The 27,907-nt window shown below is 34.8% G+C and overlaps 1 protein-coding gene across 7 annotated transcripts in view; it reads right to left on the bottom strand.

The window, feature by feature from the left end:
* TDRD3 (tudor domain containing 3) overlaps positions 1 to 27,907 on the bottom strand; it is a 169,892-nt gene that overhangs the window by 45,325 nt on the left and 96,660 nt on the right. For all 7 annotated transcript variants that reach the window (XM_082700282.1, XM_082700284.1, XM_082700288.1 and 4 more), the window contains 3 exons: positions 24,236 to 24,376; positions 20,779 to 20,935; positions 19,589 to 19,714 (listed from right to left, as the gene is read on the bottom strand). In XM_082700282.1, the coding sequence (XP_082556408.1) occupies positions 19,589 to 19,714; positions 20,779 to 20,935; positions 24,236 to 24,376 (424 nt within the window). The remainder of the gene's footprint in view (positions 1 to 19,588; positions 19,715 to 20,778; positions 20,936 to 24,235; positions 24,377 to 27,907) is intronic.

Below are 27,907 nucleotides of genomic sequence, written 5' to 3'. Positions count from 1 at the left end.
GTGAACCATGAGACAATGGTGGAAATCTAGAAGGAATCTATCTTTGTCCTTGAATGTTTGTATTCTTGTAATATAGCTAACCATATATGCTATTCTGGTAATTCACTTTCCAAGACATTAATGAAACAGAATTGCAAACTGCTAAGAAGCTGCTATGAAACTGTACAACTATTCCTTTCCCAACTCTTTCCCAAATTCCACTTCAATTTAAATACATATGCTATCATTGTCTGTCAAGTTCTAGCCTCTGCAAAAATGTTACTCCTCAACTCTGTCTGGATCTGGAATTGTTATGTGTTCAGATTACAAATAGATATCCTACCATAGAAAAGAATAAATAATTTTTTGACTTATCAAAGTAATTAAAAGCAGGTAATACTTGGAAATACAGAAAAAAATGTCAAAAATATGAGTAAGCACAATAGTGCAGATAATGTCCAACTAGTAACCCAAAGCAGTAACATAGTAAATACATACTAATGGATAATTTACTGTCTATATTTCATGTAGTGATTTTTATTGTACTTCAATCTGTAACTTGTCATTTATACTTTCTTCATTGTTTCACACAGCATGTTTACAACCTCATTACTAAACATATTGACTGGCCTTTGGTGTACATGTCTTGTTTCTCTTGTCATATACAGGGATTACAGTATTTCTTAACAGTGGCCTACTGACATTTTGAGTGAGACGCTTTCCTGCTTTTTAAGAAAATTAACCTTTCTCATACCCAGGCACTAAATCCCAAAGCATCCTCCCTAGTCACTCTGACGTCCAAATCTGTTTCCATACATTTTCAAACACCCACTGAAGGCAAAGGGTACCAGGTAAAATGTCTCAAATGACAGGAAAAAGAGAAGACCCTTAAAAGTTCCTGAGTGACAAAGTAAGATCAAGACTCACAATGGCAAGAAACTTCTCAATACAACCACTGGAAGTCAAAGCCAATCTAATAGGCTTTACATGTCTTTGAAATTAAAGGAAAATTATTTCCTAAGTACAATTCTATACCCAGCCAAAGCATCCATTAATTTTGACAAAGAATACATATTTTTTCGAATATGCAAGATCTCAAAGAGAAGACAAGACTATTTAAAGAGATAATTTTAAAAAATCGCCCTTTCTCAAGATTTGCTTTATAAATATAACACAAGTATCTTATTTTTAACAACTGCAGTCAATATTATATTTTTCTTTAGAGAGAAGAAAAATGGCCACCTTTAGTTTCTGCTGGCACTACTATCCAAGAATGATAATTGAGGGAGGCAAGAAGAGTGAACATAAGTAGGACACAAATGAGCATTTTCAGCAGAAAGCATGTACTGGCATTTGTTCCAGTCATTCTTAGAGAATAAAAACAGCAGTTGCTTCTTGCTGACTATCTGATATGTATTAGGCACCACACATCGGCCTTTATATACATTATCAATAGTCCTCACAGTAGTCTCAAGATGTTAAGATTTATGTAACAGAGAGAGGTCCCTTGCAGAGTGCACTGAAGGAAATTTTCAGCCTCCAAAACAAGTAAAATATGAAGGTATTTTGTTTGCTGTCAATTAGGTTTGAATAGATATTTGAGAAGTATGAATTTTAGAACTGCTATGTTTAGGAATCAATTTTTAAGTTATGCCAATTAGGGCCACCAATATCTATGATGGTCAGGAAGTACAAATAACTTTGGTCATCACGAGAGCAACTAAATATCCTGGATTACAGATAGGGATCTGGATAATCATGTATACAAAAAAAATGGACAATCATGTATACAGAATGTAGGTGTGGGAGAGTTTGATTTCAGTTCTTCTAAAAGAAAAAAAAGGACAAGATTTCCATATTTATTTGATGACGTAGATTAGATTACAGAATAAAAAAGTAATTTACTAATTTTGAATATACTTTATTATGCTGAGATAATAATAGTGAGAGAAGAATTCCGACAGAAAATTATTGTTTAAAATAAAAACTGCTCTTAGAAATAAACTTATTTTAATAAGGCAGAAAATACAACTGTACTTTTAAAAGAACACAGTTTTCACATACAACCACTTTTTTCAAAAAAAAAAAAGAATAACAGTAAGTCAAGAAAGGAAGGTCCTTAAATGTTTCATGATTCTTGAATGTGCTTAAATCCAGTATCTTTTCTTAGGGTGTTATGTAATGAAGTGAGATACAAAGAAAGTATTTTCAAAGTAAGCTAACCTATTAAATAACAGAATATGCTCAATTACTAAATTGTGGAAAATTTGATTTTTAAATAAAGAAATAGCCCAAAAATCAAACAGAAATAAATCTTCATAGTTTTCCCTCAGAATCTAATTGTTCTCTGCCACACTTCTTCAGAAGGCATGATGATTTCAAACCACCCAAAAAAACTACTCAACACCACATGTGCCACTCTAGTAATAAATATACTGAGATATTTTTCCATATAGGCAGTGGGATAAAATGCAGGGTTTTTTTTTTTAAATGACCTGAAGAAGAAACATGAAACAAAAACATATATAGAAATTGGTAACATTTAATTTTAAATAGGAGAAAAAAGGGGGAGATTAGCAAAAACAATGGAAAAATTCATCTAAAAATGGACAAAAATGTGAAAACAATTAAAAGATCAACGTGATATCCTTTTTTTTTTTTTAAGTGGATTCCTCACTTAGTGTGAGGCTTGAACTCATGACCCTCAGATGGAGAGTCGCATGCCCCACTGACTGAACCAGCCAAGAGCCCCTAAAAGAGCAAAGGGATAAAAGCTCAAATGAAGAAACTAAAAAAAGACTGCTATATGAGTTTAGTCTGACTTGTGATAAAATTTTCATATCACATCAGACCATTAGTTCCTAATGTATGTTTTTAAGATAATTGATTACCATGTTTTACATTCTCATGATTTGAAATGTAAGGGTCATTAAAAATGAATTTACTAATCACCACAAACTATTTGGGTTTGTATATAGGAATGTGCTGAATTAATCGGGCATCTTAAAATATTAATACTTCCCCACTGAATATTCATTTTCCAGTATTAGTTGTACCTGCATTTTATAGTTAAAAATCCAGTATATTTTGTTTCCTGATGATTCTTCAACTTATTCTGAGATACCTACCAGAAGTGACTTAATATTTATTAAGATTTTACTATGTGCCTGACTCTACTCTGAAGGTCTTTTGTCTATATTATTTCATGTAATTCTCATATTCACCCTGAAGAGCAATATTATCTTTATTTTCCAAATAAAGAAACAAAGAAGGCTAGAAGCTAGAGAATGTTGCCAGAATTTAAACTCAATTCTCCTTGAAGCCACTATTTCCCACTATGCCAAGCTGCCTGACCAGAGAAACAAAACAGAATGCAACCAATATGTTGGCTACAATTTTATCCCCTACATCTGTTCACTTCTGGTGAGATGCAGAAATCACAAAGGCTTTTTCCCAGTCCCTGATGGGCTGAAAAAATAAATCTGGATACTAGGAAAATTTGGATACTACCAGAATCCTGACCTAAAATTTTAAGTCTTTTATCAATGCAGAAAAAACCTAAAACCCTTATTAAGAGTTGGACTGGTATCTGGAATCTCACAAACTGACAGAGACAGCAGTGTGTCAGGTACAACCTCTGGAGAAGGACTGCATAGGTTATAACACAGCTCGGACAGGTAATAGTTTTGTAATCTTCGACAAGAGATAACTTTTCAGAGCCCCCTCTTTAATAAGACAGGGATAACAGAGGATTAACTAAGTTATACATGCAAAGTACTTAGGACAATACCTGATTTTAATAAGCATGCAGTAAATGTGAGCTGTCACTGTTACTATTATGATTATTATTAGCATTATATTAATGCAAACAAATTTAAATACTTGGATAATAAGTTGCTTCTCTATTTACACATCTCCCCTACTTCCAACCCCTACCTCTAGTAAGGATCCTTTCCTTGATTTATTTTTCCCTTTGTGCTTCTTTTTGTTGTTGTTGTTGAAAATAGGGCAGAAAAAATGCTTTAGTAAAAATTTCACTGTCAAATTATAAAAAATCATATTATAGAGAAAATTCAGATAGATCAGAAAATCAAAATCTTACTCTATTACTGTTTTTCATTTAAAATATTATAAACATTCTCCAGATAAAATTCTCTTATACACCCTTTGAAATTTTTCTATATTAAAAAATACTAAGAAATACTTTAAAAAGTAAAAAAAAATCACTCATAATCCTATCATAAGAAGTACAAATAGAATGGAAGTACTACCTTCTGCCTACCCAAACCTACCTCTAGGGATAGCCAATATTAGCATTTTCAGAGGTTATTCTTCCTTTTTATATAATTCATACAGACATATCTATACATATTTTATTTATTTTTAAGCAAAAAAAGCAGACTCCTGCACATCTCAACAGCTGCTGTATACTTTTTTTTTTTTTTTAATTTATTTGACAGGCAGATATCACAAGGAGGCAGAGAGGCAGGCAGAGAGAGAGAGAGAGGGAAGCAGGCTCCCTGCTGAGCAGAGAGCCCGATGCGGGACTCGATCCCAGGACCCTGAGATCATGACCTGAGCCGAAGGCAGCGGCTTAACCCACTGAGCCACCCAGGCGCCCCAGCTGCTGTATACTTTTAAGTCAACTATGCATCAAGGCCATCTTCCCATTTTCCATGCCCAGAGGCATCTCATTAATTTTGACATTCCATTTTTTTTTTTAAGAAGGTACTTGAAATATTATTATGTATTAACCAAAATGAGGGTGGAGTGTAAGTCTTACTCGGCATTGTTTTCTCTAGTACCTAGCTGTAATATAGTCAAACAAATAGTATTCAGTAAGTATTTATTAAAGGAAAGATACAGTTACTAAAAACAACGGGAATGGGATAGCTTCTAAGTTCAAAATCATTACCTGTTTAACACTGTCACCTGGGCTCAGCTAAGGGAGCAACACTGAAATAGAAAATACACTTTCTGTAAGAAAGGTTTGCATCAAAGCACATTGGGACAGAGATCGAGTTCAGTGATTACAGAGAAACACTGCACAACATAAAAACACTGAGCTCAAGCCAAACAAGTTCATTCTCCTACTTCTGAGTGATGCGTCTTTGACAAAGTCACAAAGATACCCAGTTTCTTCATCTAGAAAGTGTGGATAATTATAATTATTACAAGATTATGGTGAAGAATCAATTAGGAAGTAGTTGTGAAATTGTCTTTTTCATGGTCCGGATGAGGTCTTTGGATTAGACTGACAACTGGAATTAAATCCCAGTCCTATCACTGAGCAACTGTGTGACCTTTGAAACTTGGAATAATGCTACCTACATATTTTCTTCATTCAGTTATTCTATACTATAGTTAGGTGAGCATGGACTCTGGAAAAGCATCAATACTGTTCTAGTCACTTTATACAAAGCAGTGGTAAGACTCATAATCTCTTTATCCTGTGGTGCTTTAGGTATAACAGGAAGCAGCAGACAACAAATAAGTAAAGTAGTAACAGTTTAAAATTGTGATAATGACTAAGAAGGAAATATATAGACTTCTATATAAAACTGGGAGGAGTGGGAGTATACCAATTTAGGAGGAAAAGTTCTGTGAAGAAGTGTGCTTTGGCTGCACCCTAAAGATGAGAAGCAATACAATGAAAGTCAAGAAGAGTAATCCAAGAAGCAACACCACACATAAAAGTCCTGGGCTGGAAACTTGCCTCATAATGTGTCCCTGAAAAAATCCTTGCAGGCAGAATTTTAGATAAAAACACAATCACCACTAATTATTAATTTCAAGGGGGAAAAGGTTATATATATATATATATAACCTTTTCCCCCTTGAAATTGAGATATATATATATATAGAGAGAGAGAGAGAGAGAGAGAGATTGAGATTGAGATATATATATATATATAATACCAAAATTGATGTCCATTATGCTATATAAAAACAGCAAATCCCAGGAACTCCTGGGTGGCTCAGTTGCTTGAGTGTCTGTTTTTGGCTCGGGTAGTGATCCCAGGTCCTAGGATCAAGCCCCATCGCCGGGCTCTATGCTTCTTCTCCCTCTACCATTCCCTCCACTTAGACTCTCTGGTTCTCCCTATCTCTCTGTCAAATAAAGAAATAAAATCTAAAAAATAAACAAAAAACAAAACCCCCAGCAAATCCCAGAATAAAAGGACACAAAAATGAACACTGGTACTCTGACATGGCATTTTTCTTTCATTATTCAAAGATATAGTTTTTTTATTCTCATAATATTCTTTCATAATTGTGATACACATTAAGCTTAAGGCTAATCTCACAAATAAACCTATTTATAATACTCAGTGTTCACAGAATTAATCCTTTAGTATCTCAAATCCCCTTTAAACAGAAAGAAAAGTCAATGAAAAAAGAGGGGGGCGTGAAGCATAAAATCATTGCTGCTATAAATGAATAAATATGAGAACACTGAGAAAACACACAACACACACCCGTGATACACCTGCAAAGATGTCCCTTCTCCAGTCATACTCAAAAGGCATGCAAAGTCCAAGCCAGTTCTTACAAACGCAAAAGAAAACAAACAAAAAAAAGTTTTGTTTGGGGAGTACATAAAATTCCTCATATAGTTAAAAGACCAAATGAACTTAGCTCAGGGTACAACTATAATAACATTCCCATTTTACAAATAAAGAAGTTGTAGAAACTTGACCAAGGCCATACAACTAACTCGGGTAGAGCTGGGATTAACCAAGCAGTCAGGTTCCAGACTGCAGTATTAACTTCCCTGCAACAAAGATACCATTGTGATAGTAGCACTAAATCATTAGTAATCATGAGTCATTTTCAGTATTTCCTCATGGAACACAGGTTAGGACTACCATAAAAATATAAATAAATCAATTCATTAAATGAGAATACATATGTTTATAAAGAAGGCTGATTTTCCTTCTTTATAAACAAATTGTAGGAATATGGCTACATCACAAGTTTCATATATAAATATGTCAGTGGATTAATTTAATTTCCCTTCTACCTCTGAACACATTAAAAATTTTGTTACATCCTAGCCAGAGGGCCTTTCTAGCCACAATTTGGCCTTTTCTCCATTTGTAACTCAGAGATATCCTAAAACAGAGTTTCACTTCCTGGAAAATGAGAAAAGTCATGTTCTGAGTGTTTTCAGTGGATTATGATCACACATGCACCCATGCCTGCACAGTGCCTGAGCATGTCCCAGGAGTTTTCCCTCTAGCCTCTCTTTGGTTCTCAGCTTGGATTTCACTTTTCCTGGGAGGTCCTTCTCCTCCAACCCCACCGAGACTGAGCCACGCACCCTCGCTCTGTGCACAGCAATGTACACAACAGCACAGAAGAGAACAGCCAGAATCTATCTCCTGTGCTAGACTTTAATATCTCTGAACTGTGTTCTTTTACCAATATATCCCTTCTAACATAGTATCTGCCACATGGTAAGCCTCAAGTTAATATTGTGGAATGAATAAATGATCATTCACTCTTTCCCAGATTGAATATACATAGCTCATGTAAAGAGAAATCATTTTTAAAAATAAAGGGCTGTTTTTGGTAATTAGTACTGTATGTTCATATCACCATGGTAGCGTAATCTCCTGTAACCTGTATTTTTGAACAATTTCAAGAAGAAAAAACATTTTCTGGGTCACTCCTCTAAGGGTATAATGATTGTCTCTTCTAATGAAGGAGCATTAGAGAAGATGAGGTAATGGGGTATGGTGACACTGCTTTGTGGAGCCTAACGTGTTCCCTGTAGCTGTGCCATTTTACCTGAGTCATCAGAGCTCTTAATCCTAATGCATTAAACCCTAAACTATAAAGGACCGTTCCTTATTCCTTTCCTTTCAACCAACTTTGATAGCTAAATAAGTTCTGTCAGTCACATTTCTGTGTTTCTTATAAAACTCCTCAGAAATTGGATTATTTCATCTTCCTAGCATATCCTCATATAATAAACACAAGATTTTTTTTTTAAGATTTTATTTATTTGACAAAGAGATCACAAGTAGGCTGGGAGGCAAGCAGAGAGAGGCGGGGAAGGAAGATCCCTATCGAGCAGAGAGCCCAATGTGGGGCTCAATCCCAGGACCCTGAGATCATGACCTGAGCCGAAGGCAGAGGCTTAACCCACTGAGCCACCCAGGTCCCCCATAAATGCAAGAATTTTTAATCAAACGTAACACTGCATTCTTACTCTCATCCTATAGTACTCACTGCTGTAATGCCTTTAGTTCAAGTGTGCACTAGTGCACTTGTGTAAGTCAAGTAACATTCCCTTCCTGATAAACTGGGCATTTATACAAGAGATGCTAAACTTGTAAGTCAGAAACCATTTAGAAATAACAACTTATATTATTTTTGCTTTAAATCAAATATCAATGTTTACTGCAGAAAATAAACTGGAAACACCAACTAAAATGTCACGTATTATCAAACTTGCAAAAACCAAAAGGATAATGTGTCAAAACAACTAAAGCTCTCATATAGGAAGCATCAGTCAAACATAAGAAACTAAACTTAACTTGTGTGATCTTTTCTTCCAAGCTGATTAAAATTTCCCAGGATCATGAGTATGATAATTTTAGATTCCCCATTATCTTTGTAACACATTTCTTGCAAATTTTACAGAAAACTATAGCAAAACAAAAATAAGGACTCTTACAACTTGAAGTCAAATATGCTAGTGAAATTTAAAGCTACTTTATTTTCAGGGACAAAAAAAAAAGACAGTAAAGAGGATTTTTATAAAGGAAAAGCAAAGGAATGTCCACTTTTGGTTACAACACTGTTTTTAAAAAGCCACAGCACCGTGGTACAACAGGTTACCTACTGATGTCTAAAATGATTCAAGTTGAATAGCTGAAACTACTGCAGAGTAATCCTCCAAGAAGCAAAACAAAACAGAAATAAATCATTAAATGTATTTGTTACAAAAAGCTGGTCTCAACTAACTGGTATGTGAATTCACATTATAAATGAAGCATAACACTTTCTAATATTTCTATGTCTATATTTCAGCCACTTTATACATAAATTTTTTTACCTAAAAATTTTCAACAATACAAATCAGGACTTTTTGTATAAAATATCTTTAGATGTTGTGTATATTCTGTAATGATCATAAAACTCTTTGGCTCTAAAACTTTGTCTGTCAGCTCAAAATTTATATACTTGTTTCCTCAATAAAAAATGACTTCCTCTACAAATTTATTCTGTATGAATTCTGACTTAGATTATAAAATATAAGACCAAGGATTATGTCTCATGCCTTGCAGGTTCATATAAATAGAAGTAGTTATTAAATGATTATGTTTTCCACATATCATAAAAATAAAACACAACCATTTAAAAATATAATGGGATAGGCAGCAAGAAAAATTACTCATCATCCCAAGCATATAACTTAGCATATAACTTAAATATGCTCTTTCTAACCAGTCTCTTCAATAATCATTAAAATTGTCCCTATAACATTTATCTACTGGATATCCTTCAGCTTGTCTTCTAACTCCACCACTTCACTGGCAGTATTTTTGTCAAGGTTTTCTACAACCAGTGGTATGCTAGAACCAACTTAAACATTGTACTACAACTGACATTAAATTTTCAGAAAAATCTGGAAGCTGGTTGTTAAACTGTTGATAGTCTGAAATTGGCAGCAGTGAAAATATTTACACCATAGAAATCAGGGAAAGCGATAAAACAAGGGCATTCCCCTGCCCCCACCTCTTCTCCCAGAGCCTGCTGTTAAACATTTACCTGTACACTGCTGATGTTCAGTAAACTCAATGGACACTTTCCATCCTTATTCTCAGTTTCTCCCATACTCCTACTTCTTTGGCAACTGGCTTCTCAGCTTCCTTTACTGGCTCCTCCATCCCTACTTGATCTCTAAATTCAACTGCATGCTTGATGTCTCTCCTTGATTTTTAATAATTAATGTATCTTAAAATTAAACTCTTGATTGCTCTTTCCCCCCTTAAACCAATAGGTGCTTCAAAACGGAGCACCATAGAAAGAGTTCTGAGTTAGGAATCAGACAGACAAGGGGCCACGTTCCACTTCTTGAATTCTTATGGGTAATATGCTTTATCCCTTCAAGCCTATTACTTAAATGTCAAATGGAAATAACAACATACATTTTGCATTTGCAGATGATTAAATGAATTAACAGTATGCAAAGCACCTAGAACAGTTCCTAGCATATAGAAGATGCTCAGTAATGGCTACTTATTCTATTTTTATGGTCAATAAATGCTTAAATGAATGGATATTGAGGAGGAGGAGGAAAACAGAAGAATGGGAAAAATAAAAAAGAGGCTAGTGTGTCCCAGCATCGTGATAAAACCTATATCTATCTTCTATAGATCTAAGTACCAAAGAAAATCAGTTATATATCACAACAGATAGCATGGTTAACAAATCTTAAAACTATGTATGCCAAATAACTTGATTTCTATACATTTGCCTGAAAAAACAACTATCACTATATAAATAATTTAACTAAAGTATTATTTTGGAAGGTTATTGTTATAGCAGAGTTTAGAAACTTTTAAATAACTAACAACATCAATGGAATAATAATCAATTACTATGGAGCCATTAAAAATTATGCTGGCAGGAATAAATAATTACATAGAAATATGGTTATATTTTATTGTTAGGACAAAAAGCATCTGTATGTAAGAATGAGCTCAAACAGAAACAAAAACAGAATATGGTGATGAGATCATGGGCCATTTTCCTTTTCTTTGTTACTTATATTTTTAATTTAGTTTGTTCCTAAATTTATCAATTAACATCTATACAACAGGACACAACACACTTCTGCAGTACCTGATCAAGACATTTATTAACCTCAATTTTTGGTTTTCTATTCTTAAAATACCCTTCTAAGATATGCTTTTAAAAATTGCATTTCAAATTTGTGGTAAGCCAATTTAAACCAATTTTTCTCTGTATTTCCTTTAAAATTTTTTACTAAGGTTATCCCTAAATTCATATATAGTATTTTACATTTAATTATTAAATTAAAATCACTACCAAATTTACATTCATAGTTGGGACATTACATGTGCAGCACTGTAGCATATTTTTTATTTCAGTATTCCATAGATTATGTGAGATATTCAACACTTTGTTGAAGAATAAGCTTTGTATTAGATAATTTTGCTCAACTCTAAGCTAATATAAGTGTTCTGAGGACATTTAAGTTAAGCTAGGCTAAGGTGTATTAAATGCATTTTGACTTATGGTATTTTCAACTTACAACGGATATATTAGGTTGTAACCCTATCTTAAGTCAAGGAAGATCTGTATTTGGGTGATTTTCTTTGAGGAAACCCTTCACAAGAACATCTGGTCTAAAATATACATATTCTCTTTGACTTAGTTTCCCACCTTTCCAATTAAGCCATTACCACTATATCACATTTCCCTCCTACAGCCCCATCTTCTTCAGTTTTCAAAATTTGAGCTATAAATCTTTAAGTCAACCTATTTAAGCTGATTTGAAACTTGATTAAAATAAAACAAAAACAAAAAAGGTACCTAACAACTATCAAAAGCCTGCAATGTCATGTCATTTACCCATCAAACCACCAATATTATATCTGCTAGATATAACATCTAAATATATTATTTATATCTCAACATTATGCAGAATTCGAAATTATGTAGTAATGTTAATTAAGTAAATGCTACTTCTCACAAAAATCACAGGAAATAGAGTGATGGAACACCACAAAAACAGTGTATGTAGTGGAATCTGAATATTTTTCTGCCACTGGAAAGAGATAATGGAGCATTTTAGGCAAGGGGGTAGTAGGATCAAATTCATGTTTCTGTTTTGTTTTTTAAAGATTTTATTTATTTATTTGAGAGAGAGTGAGATCACAAACAGGGGGAAAGGGTAGAGGGAGAAGCAGACTCCCCGCTAAGCAGGTAGTCCAATGTAGGACGTGATCCCAGGACTCAGGAATCATGACCTGAGCTGAAGTCAGATGTTTAACCAACCAAGCCAACCAAGTGCCCTCAAATTTTTAAAAGATGACTGGCCATGATATGGAGAATAGGATGATAAAGATCTGCAAAGATTCAGTGGAGCACTGATGAAGGCCTGGAGTAGGACAGTAGCAGTGGAGATGAGGGGATGATGAGTGAAGGAGGCTGTTGCTGCTACTGCTAATCATGACAATGATGATGAATGTGGTGGTCATGGTAGAACCGCCTTTATATGGAGCCTTATGTGCCAAGCACTATGCTTAGCACTTTATGTGCATTAACTAATTGATCTTTTCAACAACCTTACAACTTAGGTGCTGCTACTATTTCCCCATTTCGCAATAAAGATATTAAGGTTTAAGAGGTTATGTAACTTGCCCAAAGACATACAACTGGTAAATACAGAGGTTTTGAGTTGGGGTACCTGGGTAGTTCAGTCTTAAAATCTTAAAAAAAAAAAAGATTTGTGAGTGAAGTTAGTAAAAGAATCAGTTGTATTTATCTGCACCAGAATCCTGTCCAAGTCTCTCCTTCTTTTGATAACAGAATCGTGCTTTGAAGGGGAAGATAGCTGTGGGAACTACTCCTTCCTCTTTACATACAATACTAATGCAATCAATTAAATCAATTAATCAATTAAGATGTCCTGTGCTTTCCTGACCAACAGGCCTTTCCTGACTAAGAAGGCCTTTTCCTGTTTGACTTCCCAGGTATGAGGACCATTTCCTTGTTTCTGACATATGTATTTTTTAATTACCTTTTATCTCATATTATAAAAGGAGATTTGACACACCAATACTCTAGTGTTTTCATTCTCCAAGTCTCTTTGCGCTTCTATCCTAGCCACTCCATATACATGAATGCCAAAATCCCTAGTAGAACTCAGTTGAGCTTGGGTAACCAATAATTATATGATTAAAGGTATTTATCTTTGCCCCCCCATTTATTTGCAAAGTTGAGTCTTATTACCTCCATTTATGCCATTATATATTGGCCTTATGCTACACCTTAAAATACCTGAGTCAATCATTTCTACCATGAGGAGACACTCTGTCAACAACAACAACAACAACAACAACAAAATAGCAGAATGCAGAGATAGAAAGATTTCCCAGTTATCGAGCAAAAAAATTCTTTTTTTTTTTTTTGCTTACTTGCATTTCTGTGGCTTATATCTTAAAGCAAACTAATTTAGAAGTTGGTGCCAGAAAATAGGATGGTATAAGTGACAGAATCTCAAATGTAAAACGTTTTAGCAAAAAAGAGTGCAGGATAGTGAAAATCTCCTCATCCCCTAACAGGAAATTGGAACTCTTTACTGTGCTTTTAAACTGTAGCCTATTGTCTTGAAACTGAGACTGCCTAACTAAGGACACAGATGCTTTAAAAGAATGTGATATGAAAAGAAGGTGCTGGTTATTTCTTACTGCCTTCCTACCCTACAAGAAAGACACAAGTCACCAACTTTGGAAGTACAAGGCACAGAGATACAACTAGGTAAGAGGTGCTCTTCTCAATTACCACCAATAAGCCAAAAAGGCAGAATCAGATAATCGTACTTCTTGAGGAATTACAGAACTCTATGAACCAGGAAACAAAAGAGGGAAAGTGGGAGATAAGACTGGATCCTGGAAAGAGGAAGCTTGATCACCTATGACTACGTCCAACATTAATAAATGTCGGTTGAGTTCTTAGTTCCTATATTTATTTAATTTAAATCTTATCCTTCTCATAAAAATGTCTTTATTTGAATTCTCTTCATTTTTTTAAGTGTTTACTCTGCATATAACTAGGTTATATTCTTTATTCTGCTTTCTAAAATTTTGATGCAAAATATGAAGAAACATATATAAAACTGACAACATAAAATTTAGGAATAAATTACACAAAAAAGGGAATGGTAGATAAATACAGATGTAAGAGAGTTACTATGTCCACTATTCTCACAATGCCTCTTGTTGCCCATTCAGAACAAATTAAGATTATCCTGTTCTTAGTTAGATGTAGAAAGCTAAGAGTATAGTCACTATCTCAAGGCATTCCTAACCCCATCTCTGGCCAATCTAACTATCTTCCATAATAATAGAAAGAATCAAACCTACTCTTTCTATCTCAAGTTGAAATTTAAAATACATAGGGGCGCCTGGTTGGCTGAGTGGGTTAAAGCCTCGGCCTTCGGTGGGGGTCGTGATCCCAGGGTTCTGGGATTGAGCCCCACATCGGGCTCTCTGCTCACTGGGGACCCTGCTTCCTCCTCTCTCTCTGCCTACCTCTCTGCCTGCTTGTGATCTCTGTCTGTCAAATAAGTAAATAAAATCTTTAAAAAAAAAAAAACATTCTCAGTGGACATCGTTTTAAGTGATAGTTATATATGGAACAAAAATTGATTTTTGAAAGTTGGCTTCATTATCTAGCCACCAATTATAATATCTAGTCTGTAAAACCAAATCCAAAAAGAAAAATCTATATACAAGAGTCTTCTGGAACATAACCCTATCACAAGCTGATCAATTAAATCTTCCCAAGTTGACATCAAGTCATTACATATCACATAGAAACACTTTAATTAGTGATTACTCTCAGAGAATAATGTAATCCAATCTCATTTTTTTTAGAATACTGATAAAAATATCAACTAGAATTATGTTTGATTCCAATTTAAATGTTATAAGAAAATGTCTAAGTACATGTGATGATCAGTAACCTCTGACAGAACTTTTAAAAATTAGAATAAAGAAATGATGGCACCCTTTTAGAGAGGATTATATGATATAATATGAAGGTAAATGTGTTACTAACCTGCCTTAAATTTGTCAGAAGTATATTCTTAAAGGATGCATTTTTTCCCTCAAGAAGCCTGACACATTACACAGAACCTGCTATGATAATAAGTCCATCTAGGCCTACATTTACTCAGCTAAAAGATTATTTTTAGGGTATTAAAATTAGAACAAAATCCTGACACAGTTCTATTATACAAAACATAGAAGCAAGAAAGATTTGGGAGCCTGGGTAACCCAGTGGGTTGAGCCTCTGCCTTCAGCTCAGGTCATGATCTCAGGGTCCTGGGATCGAGCCCCATATTGGGCTCTCTACTCAGCAGGGAGTCTGCTTCCTCCTCTCTCTCTGCCTGCCTCTCTGCCTACTTGTGACCTCTCTCTCTCTCTCAAATAAACAAAATCTTAAAAAAAAAAAGTAGCAAGAAAGATTTGATAATTCAACTAAATTAGAAACAAAAATGTAAAAACCCCCAATACATGTATCACTCAGTCATGATTATTTATAATCAATCTGGGACTGTAACAGACCCACATAATGACACCAACATTATGAACATTAAAATTATAATATCCTCATTTCTTTCATTAGTTGTTCATGAAGCATTCAGCTCTTATTTTCAGCACAGAGCAGACTTTATCCTGAAAAGCCTCCTAAATTTTTCTGAGAAAAATGGCCAACATTTTCTCCCATCAATAAAGAGTCAATTTTAGAACTCAAGATAATATAGAACAATGACCAAATTCTGAGAGAACACCAAAGTGGAGATTCAATTTTATGAAAGTAAAAAGTTATTTTAGGCTTTGTTTCCAATTTAGAAAACACATAAAATCATAAAATGAGCAGAAAAACAATTCAGTGCATTTCAACAATTCAATCCAATTACTATGAACCCCAGTTTCCCTAAGAAAACTGCAGTAGCATTGAGTGGGTTAACAAGAGAAAGAGTAACAGTGAGGTTGGCAACCACAAGCAAGCATTCACATCTCTCCTGCCACCTTCACTGTAACAGGATTGATTAAATGAAGGCAGAGCCATGACAATGTAAGAAACATCTATGGGCACAATAACCTTCAGTGTATAAGTGATACATACCAATTTATCGTCCAGCTGTTTATGGTCATGTGTGTTATAATCAATCTCTTATGAGTCAACATCATCAAAGAAAAAGTTTTGGGTAGGAAGAGCCGCTACTGACAGAATCAGCTTTTGGTCAAACATTTAAAACAATGAAATATTAAACCAAAAAGTATTTTCAAGTCTGTTTGATTAAAGTATAACCCAGCCATTCAAAATAACTGATTGGTCTTATTTTCACAATAAAACTTTGAAGTAAAAGATTAAATATTATTAAAGATTACAGGAATACCTCATTTTATTGCACTTCATAGATACTAGTTTTTTTTCTTTCTATTTTTTTTTTTTAACAAATTGAAGGTGTGTGGCAACTCTCCATCCAGATAGTCTACTAGCACCATTTCTCCAACTGCATTTGCTCACTTCATGTCTCTGTCTCTCATTTTGGTAATTCTCACAGTATTTTACTTATTCATTATTATTATATTTGTTATGGTGATCTGTGATCAGTGATTATGACCTTCTGAAAGCTCAGATAACAGCATTTTTTAGCAATAAAGTATTTTTAATCAAAGTATGTTACTGTTTTTTAGACATAAGGCAATTGCACATTTAATAGTCTACAGTATAGTACAAACATAACTTTTGTATGCATTGAAAAACCAAAAAATTTATTTGACCCACTTTTTTGTGATATTCACTTTATTGCACTAAAAGGTTTAGTGTGGTGGTCTGGAACTGAATCTGCAATATCTCCAAGGTATGCCTGGAGAAATATAGATCATGTGTGATTGTTGTATTCATAACTGCTTCTACTAAGCCTTTACATTTTGTTCAGTGTTGTTTACACTAAGTAAATGATAAATCCTTTTAAGTATTTCTATGCCCCTTTAATTTGTGTTTTTTTCTGTCTCACAAACTAGACAATAAGCTTCTTTGGGGCAAGAGTTACAAGATCCCTCTATTTCCCCGAATGTTTAGAAAAAGCTGTTTTATTACATCCTGTATCCCCACCACTGGCTATAGACCTGGTATAAATAAATACTACATAAAATACATTTATAGAATGAAGAATTCCTCGTAACCCATAGAATGCAGTCTTGCTTTAGTCCCAATCCCAATCTGCCTTGCAGACAGAGAAAAAAAAATTGTTTTCATGAAGGCACCAAACAAACTTCATTGCTCTCATGCCAAAAACCCTTTCACAGTTTTGCACTGCCATCTAGATGAAATAAAAACTCTTTAGGGCAAAATCCTCTGTATCTGTACCCAGCTTACCATTTCTATCTCTGGCCCTCTATCCTCATCTCCCCAACACGGTCCCAAGATGGGAAACTGCTATACTGCTGTCTCCAAGCCTGGACATGCAGAGCTCCCTCTACTTGGACTGTCCTTAATCCAGCATTGCTCTGTGGATTTGTCTAAGATGCCACCTCCTCCAAGAAGTGTTCTGCCCATCTCCCATCTTTTTTAGCTGGCTTGCCCTCACAGTGCTTCTAGGAATGAATGAAAATTTTGCTTCTCTGAGAATAGTGGTCACCAAATATGACAGAAAACGAAGGGACACCTGGGAGGCGTCCCTTCCAGGTTAAGTCGGTTAAGCATCTGATCCTTAATTTTGGCTCAAGTCATGATCTCAGAGTCGTGAGATCAATCCTTGCATTGGGCTCTGCACTGGGCGTAAAGCCTGCTTGAGATTCTCCCTTTTCCTCTGCCCTTCTCCCATGCTTGTGTTCTCGCTCTCTTAAAAACCAAAACCAAAACCAAAACAAAAACTAATATAAGTTGGAGGGGGTAATTTCTGGTGTTAGGATGACTGCAGAACATGTGATTTGGGATCAAATTTAGAGGCTGTACTGTACAAATATTAAAATACATAATTTCTTGAATTTAGGAATTTATGAAGGTCACATTATATTCTCTGTAAAAACCAAGGATCTGGAATATTATATATATTTTATAATGTCTATATTTTTCTCACATGATAGCAGATTCTGTCATATTAATAACAATGACATAAAGAAAAAACATCTATTAAAACACTCACCTGTATTACTATATGCATTCATAAATTTGTGTCCTTAGAAGCAAATCTAACACTGATGCTTGTTTTTTAGTGTAGTACTTATGTCATGTATCTTAACTTTGATACCTTTTTGCAAATGGAATGCTAATATTATTTTATTTTGTTGATATAAAATATGTTCAGTGAGAACTGAAGTCTAATAGATACACAGGTCACCATAAAATTACCATTTTCAGTCTCAACCTCATTATGATTTTGGAGACATTCAGGAATCAAAAGCAAATGTACAGAAACAGAAGGAAAGTGAAAATCACATAAGTTCTGATTGGGAGAGTATAAAGGGAGTTGTGATAAAAATATCAGGAAGTCAAGAGATTTGAAGAAGCAGTACAGAGTCTCTTGCTGGCTTTATAAAAGCAAACAAACCTGTTGTGAACTGCTTATGGAGGGGGTCAGGTGGCAAGAACCCGACAACTTCCCAGAGCTGAGAGCCTCCACAGGCAACACTAAGCAAGAAAACAGGAACTGTGATCTTAATCTATAAGGAACTAAATTTTGCTAACAACCAGTGAGTGTATAGGAGGACCTTAAGCCTCGGCTAACGTCATAGCCCCAACTGAAATCTTAAGCAAAGGCCTCAACTAAGTTTGCTTAAACTCTTGACCCATAGAAACTATGAAATAATTTGCATTGTTTTAAGTCACTGGCTTCATGGTAACTTATTAAACAGCAATGAAAAACCACCACATTATGCTTTATAACCAAGAAAATATTACTGTTACATGTGTCTGCTTACAAATCACATCTACATTGAAAAAAATTTTTTTTCAAAATACACTGCCTTTTCTTTATAATCTAGCAATAGGCTTCCATTTTCATGAAATCTGGACACTGAATTTGTTATAAAAACATTTTATCTCCAGGCTTTCATTTAATTAAAAATATATCTGAAAGAGAAAACTGAATTTAAAAGTGTATTTCCCTAGCTTTTTGGCATCATATTTTATTTTTGGGGGGCAGGGGGTGCTGGAGGAAGGGGCAGAGGGAAAGAGAGGATCTTAAGCAGGCTCCAGACCCAACGCAGAGCCCAACATATGGCTGAATCTCACAACCTGAGCCAAATCCAAGAGTTGGATGGTTAAATGACTGAGCCACCAAGGTGCCTCTGGAGTCGTATTTTAAAAACATATTATTTTAGAAAACATTTATTATATCCTATGCTTAGAAAAATAGATATACATTTAACATACTTATTTATCTTTACAGTATTTATGATGATAACTAAAATATATCATATTAAGGAATACATCATATTGTTTGTGAGAGCATATTGACTCATTGTGTGAACCTTTTCATATGATATATAATATATGGAGAAAGAAGAGATAGACGATTCACAGTCAAAACTTCATCCATAACTGTTTTCATAGCTAAATCTGTCATCTAGTAACGGTGGGGGAAAGAGTTTGGTGATATCATCCATCATACAATTAGAGGGCAAAATAAGCTACCTTTTAGTATTTTCAGAATGTAACAATTCAAATTTTATACTGTGCTTCTGTCAAACAGGAAATTTGTAACTAAAATTTTTAATACCCACAACAGAGGTTTGTATTGTTAGTTGCTTTATTAACCTTTGTTTTGTAGAATTCCAAATAAAGTTTGGTCTTTTAAAAAGAAATCTACCTTAAGTTAGCCTACCTTCCACACTCAATGTCCCCATTTTAGACTCCAGGAAATCAAATAATGTGCTTGGTGCTGATGGCCTTGCATTTCCCAGTTCCTCTTCTTCTTCAGATCTTATTCTCCCCCTTCCCTTTCCTTTGCCTTAAGAAGTAAATAAGATATATTTATTGTGCATGCAAAAACAAAAGGAAAAAACACACTAAAATATAATCATCAGTCACCTTAAGTTTGATTTTATATTTCTTTTCATATTTTCTGTATATTCTATATCTTTTAAATAAAAAAGTTTTTAAACGATAATATACGTATTTTAAAGATTTTATTTATTTATTTTTTTGTCAGAGAAAGAGAGAGAGAGAGAAGGAGGACAAGCAGGAGGAACAAGCAGGTTCCATGCTGAGCAAGGCCCAGTGTGGGACTTGATCCTAGGACGCTGGGATCATGACCCAAGCCAAAGGCAGATGCTCAAACGACTGAGCCACCCAGGCATTCCTTTAAATGATTATATTAACTAACACCTTTAGTCCTCTAAATAATCTATGTGGAAATTTGAATTTGTTCATGTTCTCCTATCTTCTAGGAGAAAAAAATTATTTTTATAAAAATTTTTTTTAAATGCTTATCCTTTAAAAGAATATAGGATTAAGGCTGGAATGACTAAATAACACTAAGTAAAAGTTATGCACTTGTTGGGACGCCTGGGTGGCTCAGTTGGTTGGACGACTGCCTTCGGCTCAGGTCATGATCCCGGAGTCCTGGGATCGAGTCCCACATCAGGCTCCCAGCTCCACGGGGAGTCTGCTTCTCTCTTTGACCTTCTCCTCGCTCATGTTCTCTCTCACTGTCTCTCTCTCAAATAAATAAATAAAATCTTAAAAAAAAAAAGTTATGCACTTGTTAATTTTAAAAAGTTGACAGACTAGTCATTTATGTAAGGGGCATAGTTCTAGAAATTATGAATAGATCTACTCACTTCATATCCTATTTTCTCTACTGCTTATCACAACCCTGTTAAATATTATCAGACCTACTGTACACAAAGATGAAGATAAACAGAGAACGTTAAACAAGTCTCCGTGGTTCTAAAATTGGTGCTCTTCCACTTACCACAAATAGAAATGAATTTATAACTCCCACTCCCCCATGAGAAACCCCAGCCAAAAAAGCAACCAATATTATCTGGCACATTGCTTAATGAATTCTACCTCTCAGAGGTGGTCCTGAAACAGGTTTGTGTTTATTGCTGTTAAGAAGTACATTCAGTGCTGCTTCTAAGTTGTTGTCATTATCCATAAGAGCTTGCCTCGATGCTTCTTTACTGAAGCCCATTTCTGTTATGTGTTTCAGAGCCTTCTCATCAACCTATAAGAAGTTAAAAGCAAAGCTGTGCTGATGGCCATAAATAAACAAGGTATAAGTTTTTAACCATACACTGTTTTTTAACTAAAAATTACATCTCCTGCTTATGGAAAAATGTCATACTAATACATCACTCACTTGCTGCTTTTTCATATCAACAGTTAAGAAAAAATCTATATGATATGTGGGGTTGTGCCTCTAATAGTCTTTGACTTCACAACTACCATAACAAATGCAAGAAAGAGGAACAGAAGAACATATACATGCAAAAGAATTTGGTACTTAGTCATTAGAATAATGTACTAAGTACCAAAGATACTAGAAATGTACTAGAATAATGTACTAAATTTGAATGTACATAAATTTACATTCAAATTTACATTGGTATTTCAAATTGCCCTTTTGATGGTCTCCTTCAGTTTTGAATAATAGCTTTGTTGGATAATAGTTCTTGGTTAACAGGTTCCCAACCCCCCTTTCAGTACTTTCAAGATATCACCCCACTGAGTTCTTGCTTCATAGTTTCTGATAAAATATTGGTAATATATCTTATTCAGGATCCATTGAATTTTATGAATTGCTCCCTCTCACAGCTTTCAAGATTTCTCTGTCTTTAACTTTCAGCAACTTGATTATAATGTGTCTTGGTATATCTCTCTCCCTAAGTTTATCCTATTGGAGTTCACTGAACTTCTTGGATTTGTAGGTTCATAATTTCACTGAATTGGGAAATTGGGACCATTATTTCTTCGGATAGTCTTTCTGTTCCTCTGTCTCTTCTCCTATTGGGATTCCCATACATAATGTATACGTTGGTACATTTGATGATACCCCGAAAGTCCCTTAGCCTCTATTTTTCTTCACTCTTCTCTCTTTCTGCATCTTAGACCTAATAAATTTCAATACCCTATATTAAAGTTCACCGATTCTTTCCCCTACCTGTTCCAGTCTGATGTTGAATCTGCTAATTAGATTTTTTATTTCAGCTACTATACCTTTCTGCTTCAGTAATCCTATTTGGTTTCCTTTTATAATTTCTCTTTTTTTTCTTATTATATTCAGTTAGCCAACATATAGTACAGGATTAGTTTTTGGTGTAGTGTTCAATGGTTCATTAGTTTGCATATAACAACAAGTGCTCAGGTTCCCTATTTGTTCATATACTATTTTCTTGATTTCTTTTAGTTTTTTTTTTTTTTTTTAAGATTTTATTTATTTATCAGAGAGAGAGAGCGAGAGAGCAAGCACAGGCAGACAGAATGGCAGGCAGAGGCAGAGGGAGAAGCAGGCTCCCTGCTGAGCAAGGAGCCCGATGTGGGACTCGATCCCAGGACGCTGGGATCATGACCTGAGCCGAAGGCAGCTGCTCAACCAACTGAGCCACCCAGGCGTCCCTCTTTTAGTTTTTTGTCAATGATTCCCTTCAGACCTTCGAGCATACTTAAAATAGTTTATTTAAAGTTTTTGTTTAGTAGGTCCAATGTCTGGGCTTCTTCAGGGATGATTTCTATCATTTCTTTTTTTCCTATGAATGGGTCATAGTTTGCTCATTTTTGATATGCTTTGTAATTTTTTGTTGTTGAGAACTGGACATTTTGAATACTGTGTAATGGCAATAATTTGGGAAATTGGATTCTCCCTCTTCTTCAGAAACTGCTACTGCTAATAGATGAAAGCTGCCATGTGAGTTTGTTTGGTGACTTTTCCAGTCTTTCTTTGCAAGGATTACATTCCTTGAAGTCTCTTTTCCATTATCGCCATGGTCAGCCAGTAACCAGCCTCTTTATTCATCACTCGTTATTCCGGATGCTCAAGGGTCTGACTACCAGGCTCCAGAGTTTTCAAATAGTTGTTTCAAAGAGTACTTGTCAGCTCAACAGTTGTTTGGGTGGTGGGGCCAATTCCTGGGGCTCTCTACTCCACCATCTTTGTGATGTCACTCTCTTTATGTATTTAATCCTTACCACAACCCCAAACTGCTGGTCTCTGATGTTCTATGTATGGCAAGACATCCCCTAAAGAAGTATTCTCAATTTACTGAAGTTTGAAGGCCTCTTTAGTCAGAAACCATATTTTTTCAGCTCACTCTATCTACTCTAACCTACATATGTTCAAGGGAGAGACAGCTTGGCCCACATTTATAAACCCATTGTCCTTGGCCAATGACTGATTTAGAAGCAGACATGTGACCTAGCTCTAGTCAAAAAGACATAAATGGAATTTTCTGAAGGTTTCAGAAAATATTTTCTTATCTGATAAAATAGACCCATACACTTTCTTTCCTGCCTTTGAACTTTTTGTGTGAAGTTTTAACACACAGAATCCTGTAACTCTGAGAAGAAAGCCAAAAAATCACAGAGATGCCCACCAGAGCTTCAACATTGTTATACGGCTGAATTTATCAAACTTTATAATCATCTACTTCTGAATTTCTAGTTATATGAAATAATAAATCCCTATTATTTAAGCCAGTCTTAGTATTCTGTGCCCTACAGATAAAAATCACCTAAAGTCATTTAACTTCTGAAGGCAGAGCAAAATGAATTCTTTTTTTTTTTTAAAGATTTTATTTATTTATTTGTCAGAGAGAGAGAGAGAGAGAGAGAGCAAGAGCGAGCACAGGCAGAGTGGCAGGCAGAGTCAGAGGGAGAAGCAGGCTCCCTGCGGAGCAAGGAGCCCGATGTGGGACTCAATCCCAGGACGCTGGGATCATGACCTAAGCCGAAGGCAGCTGCTTAACCAACTGAGCCACCCAGGCATCCCACAAAATGAATTCTTATCAGTTCCCTTATATCTGAGGACACTGCAGCATACCAGAAGTAACGCTGATGTCTACCATTTATCTTAAAAATCCAGGTATATTTTGCAAATGAGACCATAATATACATGAACTTGTTCTAATACATTTTTCCCACAGAGTGAAGCAAAGCAAAACAAAATTACTTCAGACAAAATGTGAGAAAGATGTGGGGAAGGGAAGTGATGAACCTGGTGCATCATCTTAGAGACTATAATCTCTATTAAATGTCCTCTATTTAATTTGATGGCTTTTTATCAATCCATCCTAAAAGGTGTTATTTGGACATTAGAAATTTAAGTAAAATGGAGGTTTTAAGTAAATCATCTTTCAATTAATCCAAATTTTCTATAGATTAACTATAATCCTTAATGAAAACCTTCTTAGAATTGTGAAATCTATTCACAATACACTGAACAAAGCCAGTGGTAGTTATGAGAGAGCACAGAAAAATCATCAAGGCAAGGAAGAACACATTAATTTTGTGGTTGATTCTTTAGCCTTACCAGTTCTCTATAAACACCTTCATGTTTCCCCTCAGATTTGGTTGACTTTTCTTTTTGTAAAATTTCCCTATTTCGGTTACCAGCAGCACTCATGTTGAGATTACTTCGAGCACCACCACCACCTCCTCCAAATGTCTTGGTCTTGTGATAGGAGAAAAACAAAAGAGATGTAAGTAAATAACATTTAAAAATAGCTCTAAAGACTAATCTACAACGAAAAACACCTAGTAAAACTGAAGCACCTAAAAGCTTCTTGATTATGTTTTACATGAAAAAAAACAAAATGTTAACTAATTCTTTTAAAACAAATACCTACTAGCCATAATCTCTTCTTTCTACAAGTCCAGATGAAGCAATTAAAAAATTACATTAACTGAAATCTTTAAGTCTTCTAGGCAAGTCATCAGAATAAACTTTAGACAACAATATAGAAGAAAATAAAATAGTACCAGCATAATGGAGATAAGTCACTAAAATAATTCTAGGGTATAATACTTTACTGATATCATGAGACCTGGGTTGTATAGCAAGTCTATCTTTAGCAAGGCACTAAATATGTCTAGGAATCAGCTACATTATGTCTGTAATCCAGTAATATAGTTATATAATCTTTTTTTAAAAAGATTTTATTTATTTGAGACAGAGCACATGTGCATGAGTAGGGGAGGAGCAGAGGGACAAGGAGACTCCCCACTGAGTGGGGAGCTCACAGTGGCCCTCAATTCCAGGATCCTGAGATCATGACCTGAGCTGGAGTCAGATACTTAAACCACTGACTCCTTGACCCAGGTGACCCTGATTGTATGATATTAAAAAGGAAACAAATAATATGAATTTTAATATTAGATTAAAACTCTCATTACTGATTTTATTACTTATATTATATAATATGTCATCTTACCAACTATGTATAAAAACTTTAAAGTCCATTATTTCTTATTTTGCCTGATTTGTTTGAATAATTATGTTTAATCACCTCTGAAAATCAGCTTTGATCTCATTTTTATTAAAACTATAGTGAAAAAACTAGAATGTAAAGAACATGAGTTTGGAAAGATACAAAATCATGACTGAAAAGCAACCCATAAGCTGTTACTTGTACAGTATCAAATTAAACATCTGGTTATACGATATCTTTATAGTTCTAAGAGATCTAATAAAAGAGGAAGAAGTGAACAGTTGCTTTTTATTAGTGATAATAGTAGCTTTACACATGTTTTAAAATTATGACAGTAAGAAAACATCCTAGATATACATTTACATAACACTGGGAAATTGTTTTGAATCAGATGAAAATATAAAGAAACAAAACCTGAGAAATAGAAAAATAGTATGGGATAAGCATTAACTAGACAACATATTAAATACTGATTAGGAGTTGATACACCACAATATTTAAATTTTATTTAAACCAAAACTAAAACCACATCTTCAAAGACCATTCATTCTTTGTTTTATGCAATAGATTTCCAATGTCTAGAGGGTCATCTACTTATAAAACCATAACAAAAAAATGTGAGTTTATATAATTCTGATCTAAAGTTAACTGGACTGGGAGATGGTGTAGTATAGTTAACACAGGCTTTGGAACTTGACAAGACTGGGACTAAATCTTAACTCAAACACTTCCTATCTCATGCCTTTGGGCAAATTACTTCCACCTTCCACAATTCAGGCTTCTCATTCTTTAAACAGGGATGAGAAAACCTACCTAATTGGGACATTGTAAGAATTAAATGACACCAACACCACAAAGTGACCAGTTTAGTAAATTAGCACATGGTAAATACTCACAATCCATGGCAACATTAACTGTTTTGCTTAATATATTAAAACACAGTTACCTGGGAACTCTGGACACTGATGTATTCCAAATTAAATATATTTTTGGAATTTAAATTCCATAACTCCAAAAGTACTTTTTCTTTGGGTACTAGTGAAGCAGTCCCATCTTCTGGATGCTTTTCTTTATTATTTTCTTCCCATTTTTATGGATTAAACGATAGGATAAATTTTCAGAATTGCTTTTCACTGTTTTATAACAGTTGCCACTCACTAAACATATAAATACTTAGAAACAGCACAACTAAAACATTATCCATAAGGTAAATGGTGTTGTCCTTTATGAGTGACACCATCTTGTCCATACTGTACAATTTAGGGATCCGTGAAATCACCATGACCATGACACTCATGTGGGCCCTTAATGCTCCCTAGCAATCTTACTATATTTCCCTAGCTTAACTATCTTCCCCATCTACTAGACTGCTAATTTACATATTCCCCTTACTCCTCAAACCTCCAGCATCTTCTCCTCCATGGTTACTATTGACCTTGATTACTACCTCACTAAAAAAAATGAAATAATCATTACAGAACTTGCATAGATTTTCACCACATCAACCCACCCACCAATATCTGCAAACTCACTTTCTCTTAGCACTGTATATTTTATCTTACTACCATCCACATGAATGTCTAGAGGAATCTGGAGGAAATGAATCCCCCAACTCTACATTATTTCTTAGACCACATCTTACATGATCTTTCAAAAGCTTTTGATGAGTTCAATACCCCTTTCTCCATGAATCAATTTCTGAATTCTTTTGTTTTGATCCTATCTTCTTATGACAGTAAGAAAACATCCTAGATATACATTTACATAACACTTGGCTGGTTCAATCTCTTTCACACAACCTCTAGTGCTACAAGGGTTCATTTGTAGCACTCATTTGGTGATCTCATTTGGCCTCATGATTTTCAAAAGGCATCCATATATGTCTACAACTGCCAAATGTGTAACTCTTCTAAAGCTTACTTTTTCAATTATACTCTCCTGTCTCACTGCCTATGAAGCCACATGGATGTCTCACAGGTACACTTCAACATTAGCATGTTCAAAACAGAATACCAAATCTTTATCCTCAAACCCATTCCTCTATAGTCTTCTCCAATTCAAAGTAAGCAACTCTAACCTGCCAACTTCTTAGGGCAAAACACTTGGAATTATTCATGACACCTCTTCTCACATACCACATTCAATATCTCAGAAATCGTGATAGCTCTACTTTTAAAATTCCAGGATCTGACCACTTGGCACCATCTATGCAGCTGCCATCATCATTCTGGCTACCATTATTTTTCCCTCCCTGGATTACTTTAGTAATTTCCTAATCATCTGATTCAATTTTCTCTAAAATCCATTCTGAACCTAGCAGCCAGAATTAGCTTTTTAAAAGTTGATGTTACTACTGTACTAAAAACCCTCTAAAGGCTCTCATTTCTCTCTGAATAAAGGTCAGTGTTTTTAACATGACTTACAGAAACCTACATAAGCTGACCTCCATTCTCACCCTTGACTTTATATTCTACCTCTGGTCCCTTTGTTCTCTCTGCTTCCACTGGCTACCTTTCTATTCCATGAACATATACTCTTGCTTTAGAACCTTTGCAAAGGCTTTTTCTTCTCATGTTACCATACAGCTAATTCTCTTACCTCCTTTAAGTCTTGGTTCAAATCTCATCATCCTGAGACCTAATCAAATTACTCTATTTAAAACTGAAATTTACAACTTACGTATTTAGCATGTTTATATTAGTGTCCTTACTAGAATGTAAACTATAAAAGATTTTAAAAGAATTTTCAATTTCTGACCACCCTATTTTATTTAT

This window comes from Mustela nivalis (genome assembly GCF_964662115.1).
Source record: "Mustela nivalis genome assembly, chromosome: 15".
Lineage (NCBI taxonomy): Eukaryota > Metazoa > Chordata > Mammalia > Carnivora > Mustelidae > Mustela > Mustela nivalis.
This window is presented reverse-complemented; position numbering and strand designations above follow the sequence as displayed.